This window comes from Alexandromys fortis, unplaced genomic scaffold (genome assembly GCF_014885135.2).
Source record: "Alexandromys fortis isolate MF-2015 unplaced genomic scaffold, M_Fortis_MF-2015_v1.1 scaffold_110, whole genome shotgun sequence".
Taxonomy (NCBI): domain Eukaryota; kingdom Metazoa; phylum Chordata; class Mammalia; order Rodentia; family Cricetidae; genus Alexandromys; species Alexandromys fortis.
The window spans coordinates 4,768,895-4,780,965 of NW_026068014.1; the positions used below are offsets into that span (position 1 = coordinate 4,768,895).

At 44.5% G+C, this 12,071-nt stretch overlaps 1 protein-coding gene across 1 annotated transcript in view; it reads left to right on the top strand.

Moving 5' to 3' along the window:
• Positions 1 to 7,975: 7,975 nt before the first annotated feature.
• The window catches only part of Naf1 (nuclear assembly factor 1 ribonucleoprotein), a 35,200-nt gene continuing 31,104 nt past the window's right edge, over positions 7,976 to 12,071 (top strand). Inside the window, exons 1-2 of the mRNA XM_050162236.1 lie at positions 7,976 to 8,402; positions 10,927 to 11,089. Coding sequence (XP_050018193.1) covers positions 8,113 to 8,402; positions 10,927 to 11,089 — 453 coding nt within the window. The 5' untranslated portion in view covers positions 7,976 to 8,112. The remainder of the gene's footprint in view (positions 8,403 to 10,926; positions 11,090 to 12,071) is intronic.

The following is a 12,071-nucleotide window of genomic DNA, read 5'->3' on the forward strand; positions in this document are numbered from 1 at the left end:
AGATTCCTCTGAAGGAATATTCAAAAATCTTTTCCGGCTATGTAATCTTGTAACACTAATTAAAGCTAATTAAGCCTTCTTAAGTTTCAGCTTCCTTATTCATAAAATAGAGATAATAATTCTATCTAGCTAATATTTGTGGAGAGAAGTAGACATTTTTTTTTTTGGTGTATTTTCAAGACAGGGTCTCTTTGAGCTTTGGCGCTTGCCCTGGAACTAGCTCTTGTAGACCAGGCTGGACTCAAACTCACAGAGATCCACCTGCCTCTGCCTTCTGAGTGCTGGGATTAAAGGCGTGTGCCACCACAGCCCCACTTGAGAGAAGTGAACTTAATGCAACGCTTAGAACAGTGGCAGGCACACAAGATCGCTGTCACGTATGTGCACTTGTTAGTGTCATATAACACAATGGAGGGGACCCGCAAGGACACAGCTTAAGAAGTGCCCACACGTACCTGGCCAACACGTTCAACTGTTTGCTTCAAGCTCACCAGATGAGTCCCGTGCCACTCTCTGGGTGTTAGAGGAGAGCAGGAAGTTAGCGAGCTACTCCTTTTTTTTTTTTTAAGTTTAGTGCGTGCGTGTGCATGTGTGTGCATGGTGAGCGTGCGTGTATGTATGTGTGTGTGCGTGCATGTGTGTGTATGTGTACATGCATAGAGGTGTGCGTGTGTGTATGCATGTGTGTGTGCGTGCATGTGTGTGTATGTGTACATGCATAGAGGTGTGCGTGAGTGTGTGTATGTATGTGTGTGTGCGTGCGTGCATCTGTGTGTATGTGTACATGCATAGAGGTGCTCTGGGATGTCACAGGAGAGCATCAGATCCCCTGGAGCTAGAATTACAGGTAGCTGTGAGCTGCCTGGAGTAGGGTGAAAGAAACTGAGCTCTGGCTCTCTGAAAAGGAAGCAAACACTTAGCCCGTGAGCCCTCAGTGAGTTACTGCTCAGTTTTAGGAACAGAGTGGCAACCTTTCTGTGAAAACATGAGATGGGAACTGATTGAGAGCTACCACCATGTAAAGTTTTCAGAGACCTTGATGGAAAGACAAAAGAAACCTAGTATTGTAATCTGCTGGCCTGGTCTAACACCTGGGTACCCGGCCCCTTTAAGAGACAAGCGCCCACTCCCAAACTCCCCCACTCCTTTCAGTGAAGCAAGCAAATCTCCTGCCTTCTCTTCAGCCTCTCCCTCCCTCCCCCCTTCTCTTTCTCTCTCTCCTCTCTGTCAGCCCTTCTTCTGAAGTAGCAGCTTCTGCCTCTCTCTCTTCTCTCCCCTTTCCTTCCTCCTCCATAACCCACTAAATAAACACGACACCCAAGCTCTTTCTGCATGGTATATCTCTCTGTCTCTCATCCTCAGTGGTTGTCCAGCCACCTAGGCCAAGGCCTTGAGTACCCCTGGTGGAACTGCTGCCCCTTGTGGCACCAGCCTCAGGCCTGTGTCCTTGCCCAGGGGCTGAGACTAGATCAGGAAGTAGTTGAGCTTTCAGTTCCTGGGAACTTGGCTTTTCCTCCTGAAGACACTGGAGTTCTCAGTCCCTGGACAGCTATGTGCTCAGTCTGCAATGGTCTTAAGAGGCCTGTGCTCCCTTTGTGCGCATTGCTTGACCAGCCTGCTGTTGACACTGATGTCACCTCACTGTCCCTTCTCTCCACTGGAAATAGTATACTAATAAGCTTGTGCACAACATTCTCATCCTAAACTTCCCTATCTTCTTATCCCCTGACCCTCCCACTTAGGAGCCTGTGTTGACTGAGTCTGGGCACTTAGTTAAAGTGCTCAAGACAGCCCCCTCAACATGCCCAGAGGCCATCCTCCAGGTCATCCTAAAGTCTGTGAACACAGTCTGTGATCACATCCAGTAAACTGCTTGGGGGGAAAAACACTGACACTCATGCCTCACTTTCCCCTACTCTATTATTCTGTGTCAAAAATCAGAATTTGACTTCACCTTAGTGATGGAGTCCATCCAAGTACAAGCAGTGACTCTGCCAAGACATCCACACAGCCTGTTCTTAGCATTAGGCGACAAGGATTAGCAAACTTCTCATGGGCATTAAAGACAGCACAGGCTTCAATCTGAACTGCAGACGTGTTTACTCATGTCCCTATACACACTGAAGTGGACAGGAAGCAATCAGTGTCATCACCAAATGTTTCTGACTTCAAAAACAATGGAAATTGAAACCAGATCACATGAAACGTCTAGCTACGGACTCAGACACGAACTTGTTCATGCTCTTGTACTTTTGAGATTAAATGCTTGATGCAAATGAAGTCTTACTAGAACTCCAAAGTACACAGGGAGTCTGGAACCTCAACCTTTTTTATCTCCTCCTTATCAGGTTCCTGAAACACTTCACTGCATTCATGGATCCTTGTTGCATCTGTGGGAAACACAGGCTGTCTGTCCTGCACTGACATGAATGAGCCTGCACAAAACAGCTGACGCCAGCCATCTAAGGGCCCTAAGGGCAATCCATGAGGGAATCGGTTATAGACTGTTTGGGGCAGAATGACATTTTTTTGTGATTCTGGGAGCACATGAGCTTTTTGATTTACTTAGTCACAGCCATTCCAGTGTCTAGGTTACACTCCAAAAGAATTTGTTGATTGGCTGACTGAATGACTAAATAGCAGGCAGAGAAAACAAGTGGCTCAGAGCAAAGCATATTTGCGAGGCTGGGACTTTGCACATGGTGACTGACTAGAAGGCAGTGGGCTCACTGTCAGAATAGGGACCAAAGGAGAAGCACGAGCCAGAGATGCTCAGCACTTTGGACGTGGGATATTGAGGAGCTTGTAGCTAACCAAGTACGTGTGTTAGCTAACAGTAAAACTTTCAGAGCCCTGTTCTCCTCACCGCATGGGCATGGTCTTCTTTATTGGACGGTGATTCTTGCTAGCCTAGACCTTACTGCTCAGAGCTAGGCTGCCTGGCAAGCAAGCACAAGGTCTGTCTATATCCTCCTCAGAGAAGTCATTAATGTGCATGACACCAGACTTGATGGCCAGTTGTTCTTTCTCTCTCTTCCTTTTTACTTCCTTCATCTTCTCTTTCTTTCTTTCTTTCTTTCTTTCTTTCTTTCTTTCTTTCTTTCTTTCTTCTTTTCTTTCTTTCTTTCTTTCCTTCTCATCTAGTTTGTTTTTTTATTTTTTATTTTTAGGTGGGTTTCAGGGATGGCACTTGGACCTTCATACTTGCATGAGCAAGCCCTTTATTGATTGAGCTACTTCCCTAGCCCTGGTTTTTGGTTTTGAAGTAGTCACTTACCAAGGCTACAATAACCAGCCTTAAACTCGCTAGGGTGCTCCTGCCCTCTTAGACTCCTCCCTGGGATGTTCCTTCTTTACTGTCCCAGCGAGTGCTGGGATTACAGGCAGGAGCCACCATATGCAATTAAAAGGCAGATTTAAGGCAGAAGGTCTGGGGCAAGACCCAAGGTTCTAGCAGTGTCCTGGGACAAGTGCCAACCTCCTTCTACATTTTGAACAGCAACATACACAGTGCAGGAAAATGGCCTTTAAAACTAGTTAGGGTTGTTTTGCCTGTGTTTGTTTTCTTTATAATGTAATTTTTCAGTCTAAACAGTGTAGAAAGAATGGCATATCTGATAAATTGTTTTCCTAAATTTTATTTTCACATATTAAAAAAATGTGTCATTTTGAAACAGGATTTGGTCTTTGACCTGTAATTCAACACAAGAAAAATTCTCTTCTCTAAATTTTACTGTCAGGTACTCAGACTCTAAAAAGTTAGAGTTAGCCTTTGGGCTAAGCACTTCAGGCTAAGTTTAGCAGCTATTAGAAGTAATGCAGTAGTCAGGAAATTTCCAGAAGTATTGGAGGTAAATTCAGGACATTTTGAAACATTCAAGCACCTAGAAAAAGTATTAATTATGAAAGAGTGACCCTATTTCAAAGACAGGCACAGGTACAGATAGCTACTCTTTTACTAAAACCCAGACTGTCCCTATCAGAAACTAGAGAGTTTTTTTTTGTTGTTGTTTTGTTTTGTTTTGTTTTTATCAGCAATAGTGGCCTTCTTAGATACTGCTTTATTAATTTAATGTGAATGGCTGACTGTGGTCTGCTCTCTGGTGTTATCTGTGAGCCATTGTTCTTACTGTGATTAGCTAACAACATTTTATGTTTCTCTTTCATTCTTCCATTCAAAAGTCTTTTGGGGACTGGAAAGATGACACAGTGGGTAAACTCCCTTGTTGTCAAGCCTGTTGAGTTGAGTCCAATGCCCAGAATCCACAGTGGGAGAAGAGAATGGGTTCTTTCACATTTTCCGTAGGCAGCTGCCTGCATACATGTGCACACACAAGACAGACATTTTTAAAATGCCAGGCATGGTAGTTCATGCCTTCAATTTCAGCATTTGGGAGGTACAGGCAAGCAGATTTCTGTGAGTTTAAGACCAACCTGGTCTACAAAACAATTTTCAGGATAGCCATGATTATTACTCAGAGAAATCCTGTCTCATAAGGCTACCCCCCAAAAAGATCTTCATAATATTTGTTATAATGTGGACAAGAAGTTCTTAGATTCATGAGACTTCATTCTTAAGCAGAAAGGAGACAATAAAGAATAATAAATATAAAAATAATATATAATTTCATATGTATAACTTGAAGATAAGCACGATTTGGTAGAAAATAATAAGCAATAATTTAGGCAGTGACTGATACTTGAGTAGTAAGGCTGAAAGACCAGTCATATCTTCTGGAATGTTCCATTTACCTGGATAAATTGAGTAACCAATTCTTGTTATTATGCAGAGAAGAGATAGCAACAAAGGCAAAATTTGGTCATATGTGGAGAATAAATCTGCTAGGCTGAAGGGCTTCCCAACCAGAAACCATGGGGCACAAGGAGCGGGGGAAGTGGAAGATGAAAATAAGAGAAGTAGCATCTAGATCACACGGAGCCTGAAACCCAAGCTGGACATTCAGATTTTTTTTTAAATGTTAGTGCAAATATCTAGGACTTGAAGCAGGAAACTGTTTCTTTTCAATTCTCCCTTGTTAAATTATCCCAGATTAACATAGCCATGGATCTCTTTATTTATTATTATTATTATTATTATTATTATTATTATTATTATTATTTGGTTTTTCGAGACAGGGTTTCTCTGTGGCTTTGGAGCCTGTCCTGGAACTAGCTCTGTAGACCAGGCTGGTCTCGAACTCACAGAGATCCGCCTGCCTCTGCCTCCCGAGTGCTGGGATTAAAGGCGTGCGCCACCATCACCCGGCCTCCATGGATCTCTTTAAAGATCTATTTCACCACCAATTTCGTGGGAAAGCAGTCTGCAATACTGGGTGGGTATTGGGAGATTCTGGAGCTCCCCACCTATCCTGGGGGCCAATTCTTCACTTGATTTCCATTTCTGTCAAAGATGATCTTAGGCACTGATAGGAACTTACCCATTTTCTCCTGGTCTGACAAGATGGCCAGTGTAAGGCTGGGCGCATGGCTCAGCGGTAGAATAAATGAGTTAAGCAACTATCTGAGGTCCTGTGGTCACTCTCCAGCACTGCACAGGACACTGGAAGGCCAGAAAGGCTCATACAGTCAGATGTGTAAGCTACAGATTAGCCAAGCCCCACCTGGAGACCACGCCCAGGCTCTGTGATCCTCTCTCCCTTTTCTTACTTTTGAATTTGATGGGGTCAGTTACAAAACGGTGGCTTCACAGAGACAGGTTGAAGCTGTTCTTCTAAGGGTCAAGAAAGTTGCATCTTTGTAGAAGAGGTCTTGTTTTCTGGAAATCCCTGAGGCCAGCAATGTCAAAGTGATCTTGTAACAAGGATCTTCACAGATGCCTGAGCCAGGTTTCTGGCTCCAATGAATCTTCCTGTCACAGTATTTCCCGGACTGAATACTTCTTCTCTAGTCTCAGTTTCCCCATCTCTGCATCTCTCTGCCATAGTATGTGCTTCTACAGTCCCTTCCTCTACTACAGGTATGAGTACCTTGCTTTGCCACTTATCTTTCCAACTGAACCATGAATTCATCACCTTGTGTCCTCCATCTTCCTGCACACACAGGTTACAGAGTGTGCATTGCTCACCGATGCTAAGGACACCAGCCTGGATGGCACAGATGAGTTCTGGAACCGTCCTGACCTCTCTAGTGAATGGCAGTCTCCTACGTTTACCTTCCTTCTGCCTTTCTCAGTCGGCTGTGCTGTTTTTCCTCAGACTCAGGTTCACACACTCATTAGCCTTTTCCAACCTCTCCAGTTTTTAAAACAATGCCAACTTTGCTTGTTTGTTTTTTTCCAAGACAGGGTTTCTGTGTAGCTTTGGAGCCTGTCCTGGAACTACCTCTTGTAGACCAGGCTGGCCTCGAACTCACAGATATCCGCCCACCTCTACCTCCCGAGTGCTGGGATTAAAGGCGTGCGCCACCACCACTAGGCTGATGATACCAACTTTTTTGTTCTTTCCTAGGTCAATATTTTGAATTGCCATTTACTCTACCTTATTAACTTAAACCCTAGTTTAGACTGCCAATATCTAATTTCTGAAAAAATATGACATTTTTTTCTTTCTAGAGGATTATTCTGAGTAAAATTTTCCTTCTAAAATTCAGCTGTATATATCTTCAATATTAATCATTGCCAATGATACATCTTATTCATAAATCCATGTTTTGATGAACGTTGAAGGAATTTCTGCACACTGAATGCATGTTAGACAAGTTATTCTTCTCCATACAACCATATTTAATGTTCCATAGACTAAATGAGATAGTATTTTTGTCTGCATTTTACAGATAAGAAAACTGAGATTTAGTTACAACAGGTTGGATATTTTAAGAAGAAAATGGTAGGAACACAGCCCACCAATCATGACTTCCCATTGTTGTGCTCTTGAATCTTCAATGCTGTACCTCAATTATCTCTTAGAGATTTCCCTCTGTTTTTAAAATTTCTACTGAATTGTAGGGATGTCTGGGTTCCATCTTCCTTTAATTTAACTGAGAATCTACTATGGAACGCCACAAGAAATTGCCGGTAAATAATATATAAAATTTTGATGTGGGAGTGGTTTCTTATTAATAAAGAAACTGCCTTGGCCCATTTTATTGGATAGAAAATTAGGTAGGCGGAGTATACAGAAGAGAATTCTGGGAGAAAGAAGGTTAGAGGAGGAGTCGCCATGATTCTCCCACTCCAGACAGACGCAGGTTAAGATCCTCCCTGGTAAGCCAGCTCGTGGGCTACATAGAATATTAGACATGGGTTAGAACAATATGTAAGAGCTAGCCAATAAGAAGCTGGAACTAGCCGGGCCAGGCAGTGTTTGAAAGAATACAGTTTCCGTGTAATTATTTCTGGGCATAAGCTAGCCATGCGGGCGGCCGGGTGCCGGGGACGCAGCCCTGCCGCCGCTCCTATTTCAACAAAATTTTATATAGTCTTTCATAATATGCATGCCTAGTAAATTGTTACAATATTATTATTGACGCATCAGATTGAAGACCCTCGTGTTTCTAGTGCCTCACTATCTGTCCAGAGGACACCAGGTTTGAACGCTACATCCTATCCTTTCTTTGAAGTGGCATCCAGTATGATAAAGACATTACCATAACATAAACAGAAAAATCCCTTCACTGCTGCTGTGTCCTTTTAGAGGAAAATAGTAATTTTTCTTTCTTTTATGGTGAGAATGTAAAGTGGTTTTCATGTTCATTTAACTTTCAAGAACTCACTAAGTGTGTCTTTTCAAGACTCTCTGGCGAAGATTGTTATGTACAGAAACTAATGCTATAATCCTTGGTTCATACCTATGCCTGGAAATCCTAGCTTTAGCGCCAGTTGATGAGAAGCAGAGATGGAAACCGGCGGACTTAGGACCGCGCGGAAGCCAAGCTGTCTAAGTACTTACACCCTCCAGCTCCCGGAACCCGCCTCTCGACGCGTGACGTCACCCGCCTTACGGAAGTCCCGCGCTTGCGCCGGGGGCGTGCCCATCCCCTCCGCGTGCAGTTACCTGAGAGACGCGCGAGTTTTGGTGCCGCCGCTGCTGTCCCCGCCGCCGCAGCCCCCGCCGCGGAGGCGAACCCGTTCGCCGAGGAGGCCCGCGCGGCGCCATGGAGGTGGTGGAGGCCGCCGCGCAGCTGCAGACGCTCAAGTTCGGCAGCTCCGGCCAGGGGCCCGCGGCACCAGCGGCACCTGAGGAGCCCCGGGAAGCCGAGCAGGCGGAGCGGGCCCCGCCGGCAGGGGAGCAGCCGCCAGCCCCGGGCGCCGACGCCGACGGAAACCCGCCGCAGCTCGACCGGCCGGCCCTAAGCGAGGCCTGTGTCACCGGCCCGGACGCCGCGGAGCCGCCGCCAGCCCTGCAGGCCTCGGACTCGTCGGATTCGGACTCGGATTCGGACAGGTCGAGTGCACGCGCGCCCCGGGGCTGCCAGGACCGGGGGGCGGTGGTGGTGGCAGGGGCCTAGGTCGTGGTCGGCGCGCGCGCTCTGCGGGGCGGTGCTGCTGATGCTGGGTGCGCACGTGCGCTCCGGGATCCGGTACCCCGGCTGGCAGCATCGCCTTCCCAGGGGTGTCTGCCCAGTTACAGGAGTTCCCACGTCCTTTCCCGACTTGACAGTCCGCAAAGGCACAAGTAGAAGGAGTAACCTGTTCACCGTGTACTTCAGAGTTACGACATGAATTTTGTTTCAGTTTGGAATTGCCACTTTTTTTTTTTCATCGAGTCCACTTTTTTCAAATCCTGAGAGTTGGCGGTCAGGAAAAGGATTGCTGTATGTTTCAAAGTTGACTTCTCTTCCAGAAAAGGTCTCACACTGTAGCCTGCGAGGATGGTGGTGAACTTCTACCTCTCCTCCCAAGTGCAGGGTTGTACACGCGCCCACCACCTTGCTCCTCTCATAGCTGCTTGATAATGTTAAAAATTGCGCACCAGTTTCTTGGTATTTGGGGCGCTATGCTTCCCAGAGAAATTTACTCTCTGTGCTCTTCTTGATGGAAGATCCAAAATATAGAATGTTTTCCAAATACCTTGACCACATGGGGAGGGGGTTCTGAGAGGTGGACAGGATAGGCACATGATGGGGAGATGTGGCATTTTTAGAAAAACCACTGACTGAGACCAGGAAGAGTGGTTTCTGTTATGCCCAAATCCGTGGGGTCCCCACAAAAGCCAACAAGGAGACCGAATCCCATATGTAAAAGCAAAGAGCCTTTATTTTAATCAGGTCCAAAGTATTGGATTGACCGGAGAGCCCCGAGCTCAATTAAAATAGGGTTTTTATAGTAGTAGAGGCGGGGGTTAGGGGTCTTTGAGGTGCAGGACCCCTGATTGGCTGACATTTGTCTAGGGGTGTCCTGTTGAGGTGTGCTGGCAGGTGTCTGTCTACAGCTCTTGGAATGTCAGGCATTTTCTTTGAATGGTCTGCTCTTGGTTGGGGGTTGGGCAGTCTTGGCCTGCGGTTCCACCTGCAGCCAGGCCTTGTCTCAGGGTAAACTATTGAGACCCCAGACTCCATTTCAGTTCATCCATGGCCAGAGTCCCAGGTGATAATGGTTGGAAGTAAAGAACTTTCTTTGGGTGACCTGCCCAGATTTAGATTGTCATGGCTGGCCCCCACATTCCACAGTTACCAGTTGAGGGAGAGGTGCTAAAAGTTGAGGAGGGAGCTGAACTGGAGTCGAAGGTCTAAGATGGTGGTCATCTTGTAATGAGAGCCTGAGCTGCTGGGAGACTGATAACAAGAGGCTGATCAGGAGCCAGACTGGAAGAGAAGCATAGCAGAGCTTAGTGCTGGGAAATGGTTTCTGATCTTTTGTGGCAGAGGGTTCAAATGTTTGAAGAAATGAAAAAAAAAAATTGAAAAAAAATGCAACTCTTTGCCTTTGTGCTAGGTAGACAATGGTTTGTTTACTGTTTTGTTTTTGTTTTTTGAGTCACTGAGGTTTCTCAGTGTATTCTTGGCTGTCCTGGAATACTCTTTGTAGACCAGGCTGACCTCTCAAACTCAGAGATTCGCCTGCCTCTGCTGGGATTAAAGTCCAGCATAAATAATATTTTTTACCAGATCATTGACTTCAAGTTTTTGGTAATTGTGTGACATTTTCCGAGGAGACATGAGCAGACGTGTCTTGATCTCAGGTAGTACACCAGTAACAAGCCCACAAGAAACAGTTCCTCCCAAGTCTAGTGTAGTGAGACATTGTATTTATAGGAGTAAAGGCAGCTGTCTCATGGAAAAGCCCATGCCACTTTGGTGACAAAAGCTGTGTCCCTGGAGCTTCTTGCTGTGGCAGCAGCTCTAGAAATCTCTACCCAGCAGTTCACTGCTCTTATAACCTTAGGGAAAGGGAAGTTTTACTAGTTTCTTGAATCTTCTAGAACCAAAGAAGTTTTTAGAGTTAGTGGTCACCATGGCAACTTTGAAGAATCCCAAAGTGATGATTGAAAATAAACTCAATTGAATTAAGTGGTCTCAGACAGGTGCTTTACGTAGAGTTACCATTAGTCACTGATTGTCACGTGCATAATTGCAGTCATAGAGATTTATAACATGTGACACTCTTAGCCCAGAGAGGGTCCATATGTCTGTAATAGTATATATCCAATGTCAAAAATGGCCTCTCCCCACAACTGTTCTTCATCCCACTGGATTTTAAAATGGACAGAATGAACCCAGTGTAGAGGCACACCCTTAATGCCAGGGAGGCGGGCAGGAGGATCTCTGGTTCAAGGTCAGCCTGGTCTAGGATTGAGTTCCAAGACAGCCAGAGCTACAAAGAGAAACCCTGTCTCAAACAACAACAAAGTCATTTTTGAAATGTTAGCTTTTGAATTAGACAAGCAAGAGGAAGTAAATTGTTTCCTACTTGAAACAAGATTTTAATTATGATGGTACCTAACCAGGTTTTCAACTCTGCCTCTACAGTGAAACGGATTCGGATAGTTCAAGCTCCTCTTCTTCATCCTCATCTTCATCTTCTTCCTGTGTATCACTTCCTCCAGTGCTGTCGGATGGAGAGGAAGATGTACAGATTGAAAAGGAAAACAAGAATTTTCCTCTTAAAACAAAAGATGAGTTGCTGCTTAATGTAAGTGCTTGGGATTGTTACTTATTGATTACTTATATTTGTTATTTCTATTATTTATTCTGATTGTTTCATAAACTTAGTGCCTCTTCTCAGCTTTTGTAAGTACTTCTGCCGTGCTTTCACAAAGAGTCGTACGAAAAATTTCCAAGGTTGCTGCTAACCCTGACACTTGATACTTAACTCATAATCTTATAGAGGCATTGCCTTCACTTTAGTGACTTCTATGTTTTCTTTTCTTTTTTTGAGGGGGTGGGTTTTTTTTTTTTTTTGGTATGTTTGGTTGTTTTGCTTTGGTTGTTTTTTTTTTTTTTTTTAAGTCAGGCTTTCTCTGTAGTTTTGGAGCCTGTCCTGGAACTAGCACTTCTAGACCAGGCTGGCCTCAAACTCACAGAGATCCACCTATCTCTGGCACCCAAGTGCTGAGATTAAAGGCGTGTGCCACCACCGCCCAGGCTGGACACAGATCAGTCAGTTTTAGGCCCCTTGCTTAGCATGCGTGGAAAAACCTGGGACCTGTGTTCATTCTCAATACTACAGAAATAAGAGAAAAATGACCTTTGTCAATTGGTGGCCTTCTTTCATTTGTTTATTGCTGTTCTGTGCACAGATCAGAAACTTTCTTCCATAGTCATTGAAACCTTTTTAATTGATTGCTTTTAGAGCGGTAGAGTGAAAAATTCGCTGGCTTTAATGGATTTTAAGCTTTTTAGGATACCTAATCACTTGAAACCTTGTATCATTTTTAAAAAATCCTGTAAGATAGGGGGACCAGTTGCATTCAAACCACCACACTGATCATCTCTCAAGCTCTTATTATAAAACCAACAAATTTTAGAAATTTACCCATTTCCATATTTTATTTGCCATATTGAGTCTGGATTTCTTAACATTGGGAGTCCTTTGAAATTTATCACCAAATCTTACTGTATTATGGTGTTTTTTTTTTTTTTTTTTTTTTTTTTTTTTTTTTATCTAAATAGAA